This window comes from Musa acuminata, chromosome BXJ3-8 (genome assembly GCF_036884655.1).
Source record: "Musa acuminata AAA Group cultivar baxijiao chromosome BXJ3-8, Cavendish_Baxijiao_AAA, whole genome shotgun sequence".
NCBI classification, from domain to species: Eukaryota; Viridiplantae; Streptophyta; class Magnoliopsida; order Zingiberales; family Musaceae; genus Musa; species Musa acuminata.
In genome coordinates this window covers 41,765,997-41,782,195 of record NC_088356.1, presented here as the reverse complement: position 1 = coordinate 41,782,195, position 16,199 = coordinate 41,765,997, and the positions used below count along the sequence as shown (strand labels likewise).

General features: G+C 37.6%; 2 protein-coding genes across 4 annotated transcripts; both read right to left on the bottom strand.

Annotated features, from left to right (window-relative positions):
* Nucleotides 1-5,332: 5,332 nt before the first annotated feature.
* Nucleotides 5,333-6,262, bottom strand: LOC135645638 (Bowman-Birk type proteinase inhibitor DE-4-like). Its single transcript, XM_065164232.1, has 2 exons — nucleotides 6,029-6,262; nucleotides 5,333-5,936 (listed from the first exon to the last, which is right to left on the bottom strand). Exons 1-2 carry the CDS (start codon nucleotides 6,147-6,149, stop codon nucleotides 5,677-5,679), a joined length of 381 nt encoding a protein of 126 aa, XP_065020304.1. The 5' UTR covers nucleotides 6,150-6,262; the 3' UTR covers nucleotides 5,333-5,676.
* A 1,119-nt stretch (nucleotides 6,263-7,381) lies between these two features.
* LOC103995029 (serine/threonine-protein phosphatase PP1) lies at nucleotides 7,382-14,774 on the bottom strand. 3 transcript variants are annotated; one of them, XM_018830892.2, is made up of 5 exons: nucleotides 14,318-14,457; nucleotides 10,313-10,598; nucleotides 9,386-9,945; nucleotides 9,099-9,313; nucleotides 7,382-7,625 (listed from the first exon to the last, which is right to left on the bottom strand). In XM_018830892.2, the coding sequence occupies exons 2-4, from the start codon at nucleotides 10,323-10,325 to the stop codon at nucleotides 9,125-9,127; spliced, it is 762 nt and encodes a 253-aa protein (XP_018686437.2). In that variant the 5' UTR covers nucleotides 10,326-10,598; nucleotides 14,318-14,457; the 3' UTR covers nucleotides 7,382-7,625; nucleotides 9,099-9,124. The 3 variants fall into 3 exon arrangements, with proteins under 3 accessions (XP_018686437.2, XP_065020303.1, XP_009413788.2); XM_065164231.1 differs by having other exon boundaries at nucleotides 10,483-10,598; XM_009415513.3 differs by lacking the exon at nucleotides 10,313-10,598 and having other exon boundaries at nucleotides 14,318-14,774.
* Nucleotides 14,775-16,199: the final 1,425 nt, after the last annotated feature.

Here is a 16,199-nt window from a genome sequence, read left to right as displayed (position 1 = left end):
CAAGCAAAATATCATCTACGTATAAAACAAGGAAACATATTTTACTCCCACTAACCTTCTGGTATATGCATTGATCCATGGGATTTCAACAAATCCGAATGAAGAAATCACTTCATGAAATTTAAAATATCATTGGCGGGAGGCTTATTTTAAGCCGTATATAGACTTCCTAAGCTTGCAAACCAAGTGTTCACCAACACTAGAGGAGAAACCTTCATATTGTTTCATATAAACCTCTTCCTCTAGATCTCCATTAAGAAATGTTGTTTTCACATCCATTTGTTGCAATTCAAGGTTAAAATGAACAACTAATGCTAAAATTATACATAGAGAATCTTTCTTAGATACAGGAGAAAACGTCTCCGTATAATCGATTCCCTCTTTTTAAGTAAATCCCTTTGCAACAAGTCTTACCTTGTACCTCTCAATGTTGCCTAACGAATCTTTCTTAATTTTAAAGACTCATTTGCAACCAATAGCCTTTACTTCATTAGGCAACTCTACAAGATTCCAGGCTCCATTGCTCACCATGGAATTCATCTCTTCTTTCATAGCATCATGCCATAAATTTGAATCTTTGCAACTCATAGCTTGTGAAAATGTTTCAGGATCATTTTTGGCTCCGATATTATAATTAGATTCTTATAGATATACAACATAATCACTAGGAATTGCTGATCTTTTATTTCTAGTAGATCTTCTTAATGTTGTACCAATGGTTCCTTGAGGAACTTGTGGTTCAACTAGTTGTTCAGGAGCTTGTTGTAATTCCTGAACTGCTTAATCTATTAGAATACTATCAACAACTTATGGAATTTCAATGATTGATTGTTCAGTACTAGTTTGTACTTGAGGAGTGCTATGAATTATAATCAATCTATCATTTGATGTGGAAGGTTGAGATTCTATATGATCATGTGCGGAAACTATGTTCCTGAAATGATCGCTCCTACTAATCACATCATCCTCAAGAAATTTAGCGTTTTTTTATTCCATAATCTTAGTTGTGTGAGTTGAACAATAGAATCTATAACTTTTGGACTTTTCGGCATATCCAATGAAATACCCACTAATAGTCCTCAGGTTCAGTTTTTTCTCTTGTGGATTATATATCCTGACTTCAGACGGACATCCCCAAATGCGTATATGTTGCAAACTTGATTTCCAACCTTTCTATAATTCAAATGGTATATTTTGGACAGTCTTGGTTGGAACTCGGTTTAATATATATACAATCGTCTTTAGTGCTTTAGTCCACACGAACTTAGGAAGATTGGAGTTGCTAAGCATACTCTGCACCATGTCTAATAATATTCGATTTCTTCTTTCTACAACACCATTCTGGTCTAGAGAACCAGGCATAGTGTATTGGGCAACAATCCCATGTTCTTGAAGAAACTTAGCAAAAGGATCATGTGCTTGTCCATTTTCAGTATATCTACCATAATATTCTCCACCCCTATCTGATCTCACAATTTTAATTTGCTTACTACATTGGTTCTCAACTTCAGCCTTAAAGACTTTGAAGGCATCCAATACTTCATTTTTGTTATGAAGCAAATATATATACATAAAGATGAAGTATTTCTGACCATGTATGTCCATGTCTGGACAACATATATCAGTATGAATTATCTCTAATAAGTCTAAACTCCTATTAGCATCATTTTTGGACTTATTGGTCTGCTTTCCCTTAATACAGTCCATACAAGTCTTAAAATTAGTAAATTCAAGAGTACTAAGTATCACATCTTTAACTAATCTTTTAATTCTCTCTATGGAGATATGTCCAAATCTCAGATGCCATAATATAGAGGAGTTCTCATTAATATTACACCTCTTAATACCAGCGTGAACATGCATTGAACTTTGAGTATTATCATTTTGTAATAAAATACGGTAAAGACCATCAGACAAAATACCATTCTCAACATAATCAGATTTATGTAATAAACGAAATGATGTATATTTAAAATTAAAGGAATACCCAAATGGTACGAGTTTGGAAACAGAAATTAAGTTTCATGAGAAACTTGGTACATAAAAGGTTCTTTCCAATTTTAAAACAAAACCACTACTTAAAGTTAAAATGCATGTTCCAATTGCCTTCACATGTGAGCCCATCTTATTTCCTGATAAGATGCTTTGCTCACTTCTCACTAGCTTCCTTAGGTTTTGCATATCTTGCAAAGAGTTTGCAATATGGATTGTTGATCCAGAGTCAATCCACCATATGTTAATATTAACATTGATTATATTAGATTCATAACATACATATGAGGTTGGTTTACCTTTCTTTTTAAGCCACTATTGGAATTTTGTACATTCCTTCTTCATGTGTCCCTTTCTTTTACAAAAGAAACACCTTGCTTGTTTCTTGATATCAGCTTGGGGTGGTATTTTACCTTTTCCTTGCTGATGAGTTTTCTGATTGGTTTGATGTTTGTCAGTTTTGTTCTTCCCACGAGTGATTACTACCAATGCACTCTCACCCAATTCCATCACTAGCCTCTCTTCTTCTTGAATACACATGGTCATTAATTCATTGATTGATCATTTGTCCTTATGTGTATTGTATGAAATTTTAAAAGAGCCATATTAAGGTGGAAGGGTGTTCAGAATATAGTGTACCAGAAAGGATTCTGACATATTAACCTTGAGTTTCTTAAGTTGAGATGCAATATCTCGCATTTGCATTATGTGCTCACGCACACCCTTTATGTTGGTGAGTCTAAGGGATGAAAATTTCATTATAAGGGTACTTGCTAGTGCCTTATCCGAAGTGACGAATTGTTCATCAATAGCTCTTAGCAAGTCTCGGACATTTTCATGCTGGTCAACAGAACCACGTATGCCAGCAGTCATCTTAGTTTTGATAAACATCATGCTGAGCTGATTGGATTGCTCCCATCGCTCATATAACGTGATCTCAGTTGGAGTGCTGGTATTAGTGACTATTGGTGGTTCATCTTTCCTAATAGCATAATCAATATCCGTCCACCCTAAATGGAGGAGAACCCTCTCCTTCCATATCTTATAGTTATCACCATTATGTTCAGAAATATCACATCAAATATTAAAGAAATTAACAGTTTGAGAAACTATATAAAATCAAACATGCTTGTGTCAAAATTTGAAGCTTAATCGTCTAAATTACATGTTTTACCAATGTGAAACATGTCAAAAATATGAATCATGACATAAAAATTTTCTGTTGGCTAAATTTTTAATTCAAATAGATTCAAATAGTCTTTATGGTAAAAATATCAAATTATATTCCAATTCATAATCCCTATGGGTAAATTATGAAAATAATCTGATATTTTATCCTGATTAATTATATTAAATATAATAAAAGATTCTGTGAGATAATAATTATTATAAGAAATATAATCAGTCACAATATGATGTCTAATTACTTATGTGATCCTTATTTTAATTTTATATATAATTTTAATTAATTAAGGATGCTGTGACCAATTCTTAATTAATTAAGATTATATGGATCACTAGACATTTTAAACATAAAAAATTGACTCATAAGCATAATTTTATATAACTAAATATGCATACGTAATATGAGCATTTTACCGACTAAAAATGTTGAAAATGATATTTCCTCATGATTTTCAACAAAATGCATCAAGAAGTTTCCAAGAAGAAACCAAAATCAAATCATTTTCATGGTATAAAAGTAAAAACTATTTTGTATCAAGGCAGAGGTCAAAAGGCTCTGATACCAAATGTAAGAAATCATTGAAGCCAACTTGTATTTCTAAATCATTATAATAGAAACACAATAAAAACTAATACGGAAATAAAATAGTGTACCTCCAGCCATTGTTGTCAAGAATCTCTGCAGAGGTTTCTTCTTTAACTTTGGCACTTCTCGGCTCAGAACTCTCGCTTTAGATGATGTAAAAAAGTCTTTTTGCTTTAAAGAGATGATTGAGCCCAATGACCAAAATCCTCATATAGATGTTCTCCCATCAAGAACATTTATCATCACCAATTCATAATATTCAAGAATTAATTCAAATTTGTAACGTTTGGACTATAATGAAGAACTTTAATGATATTAAATATTTAATTTAATAATATCGATTTCATGTATAAAGAATAAAAAAATAAAATCATTTAAATCATAATAAATGAAGAAATTCATGATAATAAATTATGAATCTTAATGAGAACAGTTATATTATTATTAAATTAGATATTTAATAATAACGATTACAAAAGGGACCCTCAATCATGATCTTTTTCTCCACAAATACACTCCACTTCATCTTCATGCTTTTGTTGATGTTGATTGGGCGGGGAACTTTAATGATAAAACATCCACGTCATGGTATATTATCTTCCTTGGAGCTAATCCAATCAGTTGGAGTTCTAAGAAGAAAAAGACAATTGCATGGTCTATAACTGAAGCTGAATACCATGCAATCACTACCGTTGCTGCTGAACTTAATTCGGTCACAAATCTCCTCAAGGAACTCAATGTCAACTCTACCTTTACTCTTTACTCCTATAATATATTGTGATAATGTTGGAACTACCTACTTATGTGTCAATCCAATATTTCACTCATGCATAAAACGTATTGTCATCGACTATCACTTCATGCGAGATCAAGTTGTCAAACATCAACAACATGTCTCTCACGTACATACGACTGATAAATAGCAAACTCACTCACGAAGTCTCTCTCCCGCAAACTATTTTCGTTGTATCGGTCCAAGATCGACATCTTTAATAGGAGCTCAACCTTGTAGGGGCATGATAGCAAATGAGATTTCTCCAACTGCACGAGAAAATTTTGTTGCTCGATCGATAAATATCTTCTCTTTCTACGTGTATAAATAGATACTGTATCAAACTAATTATAGTATACTTTTGCTTTTACACATCATTCTATCAGAGCTAACCTGAGTTTGGGATCGGAAGAGAGAGCCGACGACAGACCGACGAGCCTGGTTCGCGCACGGAAGGAAAGAATGGGGGAACGAGGAGAGGTAATGGATTGGAGACCGGAGGGGCAATTCAACTGAAAGCAAGCAGAGATGATGGTGGAGATGGCAGTTTGTTGCCTTCATGGATCATGTACTCCCCAAGTTGCTTTCAACAGAAACCTGACTCAAATTGGACTGCACACCAAGTCTCAAACAAGCAGACTAAATCCAAGTAATCAATGAAGATTATTTCCTTGCTATTGCGTCTTCCTTATCTTTCTTCAGAATCACAAGGCTGGACATCGCTGGTCAACAACCGCTATTTATTTTTAATGAACCCAAAGTATTCTTTTATGCCCACTTGGTGAGAAGAATACACCGAAAGCGTCCAAATTTAAGGGTATTATTCGACATCGCTGGCCGAAAGCATCGTCATTTTGTTGTAATTTAAGTGTGTACAACCACCGATATCAACGATGCTTTAGCTTACAACAATTTCCCGGAAGCGGATCGCATCCACTGTTTCCTTGCAAATATTGGGCGCGCTAAACGGGACTAAATTAACCGATGAAGAACAAAGCAGAGTGTCGATGGGTGAGAATGCCTTCCACTATTAACATCGCTATTGATGGGTGAATGGAGACGATAGGGTGAGAACAACACCACCACGGAAATCTCAAGCAGAACAAGGCAAAACCTCCGGACCCTCTAATTGGCTCGAATACTACTGGGCGAGGAGCGGCTCCGGCGTGCACCGGCGCCGGCAGTAGTTGGGGATCCGGTCCATGCACTGGTACAAGGGCGGGGACACGCTGAGCGGGGAGCGCACGCAGTGCCGGCACGATGGGTGGCACGACCTCACCATGTCCTGGCACTGGCACTGCGGCGGGGTGGATTTGGTGCACCCGCCGCACCGGTCGCAGCACGGCCATGTCCTCCTCTGCCTGCTCCTCTCTCCTACTCCTTCTCCATCTTCTTCGTGCCCTGTTGCGTGACCCAGAAACCAAAAAGGAAGCTGATTAGTTAGGCGTCGATCTCGTGATCGAACTGGGGAAGAGTTGGGAGTACACGCTGACCTTTGGTTGACAGCGCAGAGCGGAGCTCCGGGTGGGAGGAGGAGGCGGTGGTGGTGGCGGAGGCGAAGAAGGCGGCCGCCACCATGAGGACCAGGCTGAACACCACCATGTTGTACCTCATATCTGCGTCTTCTATCCGCGCTTTCGCTTCCTTCTTTCTTTGCCGAGTCTCGGCTGCTCTGCCTTGGGTTTATCCACGGGCGGAAGTGGCGTGCTTTATGGTGTGGGTAGGTGGGTGCGCTTGTGATCGACGCCTGCCATTTTTTGTCCGTCGACATCCATCCACATCAAGATCTGGCGAGCTTATCCAGAACGAGGGAAGCGATGACTCGACCACGCAACTCGCTACGACGAATCGCCGCTGCTTCCGAGTCGGTGGGCGGTCCGTCGGCCCGTGAACCACGTGCGAAAATTGAGAGATGAATCGTCTCTGGATGTGTGATTTCCAAGATAAGGATCCGTTGGAAGGGATGACTCGGACACGCGACTCGCTACCACGAATTGCCCCACTGTTTCCGAGTCGATTTGAGGAGAGGAATTGACTCCACGGGCCGTGAATCACAAGCGAAAATTGAGAGAGAATTTGGGACTCTTCGTCTCTCGATGTTTGATTTCCATAACAAGGATTCGTCTCCCTTGGTCGACGAAGATTCGGCTGTCAAAATTCCACGAACACCACTGAGGCATATACCTTGGCAGATGCTTTTAATTCCGACGCAGATGTGCTACGGCGTTAACACCTTGGACAAGGAATAAGACAGGAATAACTATCGGACGATTAAGAATCATTCAGCGTGCAAGTTGATTAAGAAATAGTAAAATATACATAGTTACTATAGTCATAATGAGAATAGTGAGATAATTATTAAAGAAGATAGAATTTGAAATAAGTTTATTCAGAAATAAATCGAGTGATTCCGTGCGTAAATGCTAAATGTTCAAAAAAGAAGTATAAATAATTAAAATATATATTTTTGTGATTCCCAAGCACTGGCTGATGGATTTTTATATGTAATCCCTATCACTTACGACTGGAAATCAGGCAACGTGTGCTTGTTAAGCAACAACAAACAAGTCCAGTAAAATGTGACTTGGGTCAACAAAATAAGAGCAGCAACAAAACAAGATTCCTATTTCACCCTAACTAATAGGTTGTAGCAGCCAATACGAGTCAAACTATTTGACCTACATGGAAAAAGAATTATTAGACCTACATCAAGTTTTCTGTAGCTGGTCTTGCTAACTAGTTCATGTAGATCAAAAAAGATTGGTTAGATTCTTTTGTTACTCAAGTTATGTGAGTCCCCGATAGAGGTTACCCTATGTTTCTCTAGAAAAGAGTTGCAGCTATGCTTCTTCATCGTTCCAAATGGGAGAAATATGGAAAGAAATATGTGCACATACAATACAGTTTCAGAGTACAAAAAAATAATTTCTGGAATTTGACATTTACGATGAAGTCCGGGAGTTTGATTGCAGCAGACGCCCATGCAGCCAATGGCATCTTATTACAACAACTCTTTAACTGCATCTCAAATTCACTATAATTAAGAGTATCAGCTGCCTTGTTATCTTCAATTGATGCAGTCGATTTAACCTGGCAAACATAATTTTTTAACACGGACGTTAGACCCTCTTGGCTACAGAATTTATGCGGCTAACCCAATCAAGAAACAAAATAATCAAATAGCAGCCAAGAATGAAGCACAAGCAACAAAAGAACAGAATGAGAAGTTTCAGGCATGCTAGGAAATAGCAATCACAGCTAACTTTCAAATGTTCTGGGAAAAGATTTGGCAAGCCCGAGGAACTTTTTAAATTCAAATATCGAAAGGGAAAGGGCGGCGCAAGCCTGTTTCACCAAAGACATATTCTTGATGAAGTGGATATCCAAAGCTATTCTAGATTTCTAGACCTTGATATCTATTGAACCAGTTCGTGCACCTGCTTAAGCTCCAAATTTTTCATGTGCAGGGAGATGACATTTTCTTTTAGGCCCACAATATCCAGATGAACCAAATTTCATGTTTTAGTTGGGCATTTGAGCATTTCTTTTCTGCAGGTGAAGTCCTTTCCCAATCTGGCACCATCTCAGAAGCCAACAGTTTCATGCAGAGATCTCCATTTATAAAATCATTTAAGCTTAGAGATGAAACAGTCAGACTAAAGTTTCACAGAAGTTGTGTGAGAAATTAAAATATCATTGACAAAATTGTTATTTTCATTTGTGTATTTAATTGACAGAGGACCTTAAAAGGAAGCTGAAACCTCTGACATCGGAGTTCATGGATAAACAAATGCCATAAAAGTAAAACTGTGGTTTCCATAAATATTAGTCAAGAAGCATATTTCAGTGATTTTGCAGAAAAGATATCTCTCAAATCCTAATTTATCACAGATAATGGATTTATTCAAAGAGCCTACTCTCTCAAGAGATCCATGGACTTATCTGCTTTCAGAAGTTTCATAAAGAAATAAGAGATTGCAACCCTTGCAAGTCTTAGATACATAGTGCGGCAAGGTTGCTAGGTTTTTAATTTGTCCAAAAACAGGATGGCCTAGTGCATGAGCCTCCTACCAATGCAAAGTCTAGAAGACAATCGATACCTTTACCAAAAGAAGGAAAATGCTCCTGCAATTCTTTTTTTTTTCTTCTCCCAACTTATTCATTGAACACTAATTTAAGTATCCTGCCATAAAGTCTAGAGGAGCCTAAAATCCAATTCTTTTGTCATCAATACCTGTTCCATCGAACAATAAATCTGTATAACTATGTCAAAACCCCAATTGAATGAGTCAGTTACATTCTTCTAAAAGAGTCGCTCCCCACTAATATCTGATTGAAGGCTTGCTTGCAATCTGAAATTCCAACAAGATGAAAATCCAAGCCTAAGCAAGTGCAGTATTCAATCATCACAATAGTGTCAACGTAATAGAGTTAATATAGCCTCAATCTAAGAAGATGGCCGAATGAGTTAATTACAGAAATACTACAAAAATTTTATTATTGATTTTGAAGATCAATTAACAAATGTAAGGAGACAAGAGTTGTGGTTTTGGTGTGACTGACCTTGATCATAGTTTATTATTTGGTTGTTAAATTCTGGTTGGCAACAGAGATTTTGGTTTTTTTTCAGCAGGCTGGAGAATTTGGAAAGAGCACATCAAAGTTTCATCAACACTCATCATAGCACCAGCATTATCAAATTCACCACAATAATTTGGGGCTGAGAATATCGTCACAAGTTGTTTGTCGGCAAAGAATTCATAGCCATCCTCCACAACCTGCAAAGCATGGATTGGAGACATATGAACATTAATCAAAGTTCATAAACAAGAACATAGTAGACCTATTACCTGATGTGCCCTGCAGACAAGATCTAAATCTTGTTTTAATAAGAACTCGGAAACTTTATCAGCACCAAAAGTCCAAGAGACCCCTCTGTCATTCTCTCCCCAACCTTGAACATCTCTACCAGGATCTGCCCAAAGTAAGTCACATAGTAAACCGCTTTCAGGTACATCACATGGCCGAGGTAAACTCTTAATTTGATCCAACTTGGAGAGATCAGGGGAAAGGCCACCATGCATGCATAAGATCTTGTCATCAATAACGGCAGCTACAGGAAGGCAGTTAAAGCAATCACTGAAGATCTTCCAGAGTCTCACACTAAACCTCCTCTTACATTCATCATAAAATCCATATATCCTATTTATTGAAGCACATTCATGATTTCCACGCAGAAGGAAAAAGTTCTCTGGATACTTAATTTTGTATGCAAGAAGAAGGCATATTGTTTCTAAGCTTTGCTTTCCCCGATCCACATAATCACCTAAAAATAGATAATTGGAAACTGGAGGAAAACCTCCATACTCAAAAAGCCTTAAGAGATCACTATACTGGCCATGAATGTCACCTGAAACACAAAGAGTAAAGGAATAATCAATCAGTAAAGGACTTCAACACAATGACCATAAGGCATATAAACATTAACAAGATGATCATCTCTCTTTACATCAAACAAAGGGCATTTGTGTGAATATTGCATGTTAATATTGCTCTAGCAATTCTAAATAACTGCAAAGGAGCAGAGTTAGCTCTAAGGTGAATGTAATTATGAGTTTAGACATGTGGCTATGTTTTGGGCTCTACAAGCAAGCAGCAATAGATATATGTCCCAGTTTTCACGGGAAAACGACAGGGTGAAGACCTATAGTATAAATCATAATTAATAGTAAACAATATGTTTCGGTTTATCAACCATGTGATGTCAAAGGACTAACACATTAACATCATCTTTCCCAGTTGTCAATTCATCATCGCCAATTAGAGTTGGTGTCATCTTGCAAAACCTTATGCGCCAATATTCAATGAAATCCAAAGCGCCAGGGGGTGGGAATTGCACCAACAACTAACACATTTGAGGATGGCAACCAGTCTTCAGACCAGCTACCTTGGCCAAAGAGCCATGGCCCGTCTATGTTGAGATCAACCATGGGTGCCTCATCATGCATAAAACAGCAGCCAGGCATCGACGAACAATTTCCTAACATTCTGGTCATTGCAGCACTGCAAATGCAGCAACAAAAAGAGTGTTAAGGCTTGGGCTGAAGAAGGAAAAAAAGATAGAATTAAAAAAGAAAAAGTGATAAGGTCTGCACATGCCACATGGTTCAGTTCAGTCTTATGAAAACTTTGTACCAAACTGAACTTGTTTCATTTGCAGAACTTTACACCAAACCAAACCATAGTAAAAAAAAGAATCAAAATCAAGCAAAATTTTTTTATTCTTTTCATTTTTTTATTTGGCTTCAAAAAAGATGTCTGAGATAAACTTACGGGCGTAAAGCTTATATAAAAAATACAGTCAAAACATATTATTTTGATGGTTTTATATGCAATATATATAAATATATGAGATATGGTTTGGTTCCATTTAAAGAATTATTTAGACCTGAAGCTGAAATTGCACTGATAGTTGTTTGGTTGTCAACTTTCCAAAACAAAGCGATCACAATTGAAGGGGAAAAACTGAGCCAAACTGAACCAAGTGCACCAATCTGGTTCAGATTTCTGTTTTGGCCAGTTCATTTTGACACCAAAAATACAAAAATATTTATTACAAAATTGGTTAAGTCTGATTCCTATCCATGTAACCAAACCTTAAACCCATCACCAGAAGTAAAACCCAAACATAGTTCAATGACATTCCAGATTTGAATCTACATAATACTAATCAAAGGATACCCAGATAAGTCGACTTGAGTTGAACGAGCCTATCTATAGCAAATATTGTCAACGAAAGGTTCAACCAACTTGATGAATGAGGGTTTATTGGTCAACTCTGAACAAGACTTTCCCAGAGACTAAATTCAATAATTTGATCTAGGGGTTTATATGCAAACAAGGTTAGAAAAAATGGAAACAATGTCCAAGCAGTCATATCACCACAAAGTGCACATGCAGCATACTGACACACAACATTATTCTATTGAAAAATATATAATATATAAAAATAATTATTGAAATATATTCAACCCAGCACATTTAACATATAGACAACAATATATCATAACACACTCAAGCATAATAAGGCAAGTTACCAGCAAATATATGACATTATAATAAAGTAAATTATAGTTTATTTATCACAGAACTAGTCCAATATACATGAGTAGATCCTATGACCATATGAAAACGCACTATGCAAGCTTAGCAGAAGTCCAAACATTAGAAACATAAAAAATCCAACTACATCTTGAATCATTAACCATCATGCAGCATTAGGCAGCAACATATGTTGCATTCCATCTGATTATGCAGATAGCCCTGATATATGCCACCAAACAGTCTGCTGACTGAACCACCAGGCAGTATAAACCACTTTTTAAAACCATAGCTGATTCTATCAAAATTTTGAATGCAACAACAACTTAAATGCATTTTGTGCAGGATTACTCAGTGATACATTGGTCATGTTTCTTGTCTTTAAATTACCACTTCAAACATGTAAGAAGTTGTTCAGCAAGCTTCTGTCATCAGATACATTTGTGTAACAGACCCAGTTTGACAATGGTGATCAGAGTACTAGGTTCTTTGTTGGCAAACACATATGAGCCAGAAATTGCCACCAAGATTATGGTACTACTTCTTCATGCCTAGTATATGTGGGAACTCTCAACTTACAGGTCTGAATATGTTTTCCTCGGGTGTCTATCTTACATTACAAAATTCAAAAAATTGATGGTTTATAGAACTTGAAGCATGGCTCTACATATGCTGTTGCATGAGGTTTTACAAATCATTATTGTTAATGCTAATGTGAAATATAATGCATTATCTTCCTATTGTTATTGTACCAAAACATCATTCTTTTACATGTTGATATGATGGGAAATCACATTAATTTGTTTCCTATTATGATAACAATGAGATGGCCCCACTTTATAGAAAATGTTCATACATATAATTTTTATTTTCAAAGACACTACATTTATAGGTGGTGTTAAGCTAAAATTGGAATTAAACAAGCAACTTGCACTAAATAAATTAAATTACGTGCCAATCTAAGTTCATGTATCACAAGGTCCAAGCAAGTTACGTGCCAACTGAAGGTGTCAGATAAGCTAAGTAAATACAGTGATAGATTATTGCATGGTCATGGACTCAAATCCCGTCTTCACCACATTACCCTTTGAAAAAAAAGAGTCTGTTACGTGTATTCTATATGAAAAACACTTCTAGAAAGAGAGGAAAATCTTCTACTATTTTCCTTGCCCCAAACAGGCATTAAGATAACAGACAAAAATATACTGCAATCACAAGAGCACAGATCAGCAACTCAATACATGTAAAGGATATGAAAAAAATGTAGCAAATGACTCACAGATGCTTGCTGGATGTAGATAGGCTGCATTATAAATTAAAGCCACTTCTATCATGATTTTCTATCAAATTACTTCTTGATCCTCATTAATCAGTCACAGAAAGATCAGAATGACAACTTAGTTAACTAAATACATGGATTGTTCAAATCAAAAGACAAATTCCATGTATCAAGTAAACATTTGTATTGACTCTATATGACCAATTGCGGCTGTATCATATACATGATTGCATTTATCAGTTTTCTGTGAACTTTTTGTGAAGCTTCCTGTTCAATCATTTTTCCTGTAGCTCCATTTCCCCTTTTCACTTATGGAAAAGCAGGAACCTTCAGGTGCTTAGTCCACTACTTCTGGAGCTTATATATCATCTGGTGCATGCAATTAATTCATGTCATGATGCAGCAAGATAAACTGAGCTGTAGTCTGTGTAAACCTAGTATAATTGAATATTCCAAGTTGATGAATCAGTTCATATTTCACAAGAGATATGATCTGCATAAACCCTTGGACACCTCAACAGCTCAGCAAGCTATCCTAAGTGAACATTCCAAGTTGAGTAATCAGTTGAACTTGTGAGACCTTTCACAAGTTTGTACCACAAATGGAGAACCACTTAGATTTGCAAAACCTATTTCCATCATCCACTTGCATGTGAGAACAGCTTTTTCCAACTAGAGATCAAAGCACATAGCCTCAACAGATTTGGTAGTAGCCTGTCAACTTGATTTCATTTTGACCCTCGTGATCAACAAGAAGCAAAAGCAATAAACACACCAAAAGCAAACAAGCAGTACCTGCTTCTCCTCATACAAACACGCAGATTTTCCTCTTCATATTTAAATCAAGTGAGTGAAATTAATTAAAGAATGGGTGCAGATATTGCACTATCAATTTGAGATATAGATATCATACACGATATTTATATAGATTTTAAGTAAAGATCTAATAATTACTATTTTTACAAGGAATTTGTAATTTAAACTTTCTTGATCACTTTGAAAGGTTAATTGGCACAGTATCTAAAACGACAGTTAGCACCAAAGAGGGGAACAGGAATGACAAAGCATAAGACACCGTAGATATTACAATATCATGACTTCTAAGAATCAAGAAACACCCTTAGATATCCATCCACCTAAAAGAACGTTATGCTTTTTATCTGTGATTCCTAAACAAACTCAGCTTCTTTTCCACCTAAAAAAACCCTAATTCGTATACTTTATCTGATATAATTAATTTGTCCTGCTTTCCCCAAGCGAATTCCAGATTATCGAATCAAAACCAGCAAACAAAGGGACACGCACAGTATTCCTGGGATCCAAGAACGAGCCACGGCCACGATCAAGCCAAGAAATAAACAAGGCAAATCAGTCGAAGGGAAGGTAGCAGGTCGAAGCTGACCGCAGATCTTGATGGGGGCTTCAAGCTCCAGGAGGTTGGGCTGGCCGAGGAAGATCTGGCGGGAGACGGTGCAGAGCTGCTGGATCTCCACCTCCGCGAGCCGGACCAGCGTGCCGGGCCTCGCCGTCCGCACCTCCAGCAGCCGGCCGATGATGCCATCAAGCACTTCCGGGTCCATCAGATCGACCACGATCGATCGATCAAAAATAAAACCTCCTCCTAATCGCCCCTGTTGGCACGAACCGCAAGTGTGTGTTCTTGCGACCGGACGATTACAGCGATGAAGATCGGGAGAGACAAGAATGAGAGGGTGAAGGAGGGAACGACGAAGAGGAAGGAGTGACCGGGGCGGGGTTTGCGAAGCCGCCGACGGAGCGGCGAAAGTGCCGATGGAAGGGAGGGTAGGTGGGTGAACCGGCAGAGGCGGTGATCACTGCCGCGTTTTATCGACTCCGTGTCAAAAATATCCTATTTGGTTACGTTACGGTGTTTCCCAAGTGAGATTACGCGTACCGAAGGACCTCACCTAAGTCCGTATCATCCTACGTGGTGTTCTCAGAAACGTTTTCAAGTGGGTCCAGCTTTAGCCATGTGGGATCAAAAATCTTTTAGCGGGAATGTTCGGTGCGGCAGATGTTTAACTCGGTGCATATTTTGTAATATACAAAAAAAATAAAATATATGTGACCTTTTAGGTATCATATAAACGTCTAAATTTTTATATAAGTTTAATTTTTTTTTTCAAAATTACAGATTTACACTTGTAAATATTAGGATAGCATATATCCATTTACTTAATATTCATCTAGAAAAGTTAGGTTAATTATGATCGACTGTTGCTAATATTTATTGTTTTAAATTATATACCATACATAACTGACCTTTTTGATGTAAATTTTTTAAAAGTTACGATATGTTGACGATGATACATCTAAAAGACTCTCTGCACGCCACCATCACAAGCTGACACCTCATCATCATCATATTGACACTCTATAAACTAAATTTGTGACCCTAAACAACATATATTACAACCTGGACTAATTAACTTGTTAACTTGTTAAGTTGATAGAGTGATGCTCAAGCGAAGCTAATTACATATTGATCTCTAAATTTTAAAAGGTTACATTGGTGGATACGAAAAATAAAATAATTAGTTTCATTTACCCTAACGATGTTAATTTTATCGATGGAAACACGAAAATAAAAAGTAAAAAAATAATTTTAATGTTTGGTGACGAACGATAACATTATTGCCGCTAGTGGTGGCAGACCCCTCTCACTTTGTATTTGTGTTAATGTCAACACAGATATCGAGCGATTGTCACCCTCCGATCCATACTCCCTCAACAAGCTCTACATCATGTCCAACCACCTCCCCAGCGAGTGGTCGTCGCTATTGAATGAGACCATCACCTCCGTCGTGCCTCCTTGATCATCCGTAGCACCTTCTGCATAGGCGGTTGCTTCTCCGCCTCGACCGTTATGTAACCCATTGCAATGTTTAGCAACATTGTTAGCTTCTTCTCGGATGCCTTGTTCTTGGATGACTCGAGGACTTCGACATCCCCTAGTGGATCAGCATAGCTCCTTCTACTGCACAGAGCGAACATCCCCCGATGGAGGAGCACGGCTCCTCCTCTTGCACAAAGCGGACCCAATGGGAGATGTTAGTATCATGTTCCTTCATTAGGTCCTGGAAGGGGGTTCGCTTTATGCGGGAGGAGGAGTGGAATAACTTCAATAAGGACCTTAGGTCATCCGGGAACGAGACATTCGAGGAGAAGCTAATGGTGCTATTGAACGTCACGATGGTATGCATAGCAATTGAGGCGAAGAGGCAGTTGCCAATGTGGGAGGTGTTGCAGATGATCAAGGAGGC

Excerpts from the sequence above, each read along its gene's own strand:
- LOC103995029 (XM_009415513.3), bottom strand. The coding sequence starts at position 14,495 with ATGGACCCGGAAGTGCTTGATGGCATCATCGGCCGGCTGCTGGAGGTG. Across the intron at positions 9,946-14,317 it reads AGCCCCCATCAAGATCTGCG|GTGACATTCATGGCCAGTAT; the intron begins GTCAGCTTCGAC and ends TTTGTGTTTCAG. Across the intron at positions 9,314-9,385 it reads TTGTCTGCAGGGCACATCAG|GTTGTGGAGGATGGCTATGA; the intron begins GTAATAGGTCTA and ends CATGCTTTGCAG.
- LOC135645638 (XM_065164232.1), bottom strand. The coding sequence starts at position 6,149 with ATGAGGTACAACATGGTGGTGTTCAGCCTGGTCCTCATGGTGGCGGCC. Across the intron at positions 5,937-6,028 it reads CTCTGCGCTGTCAACCAAAG|GGCACGAAGAAGATGGAGAA; the intron begins GTCAGCGTGTAC and ends GTCACGCAACAG.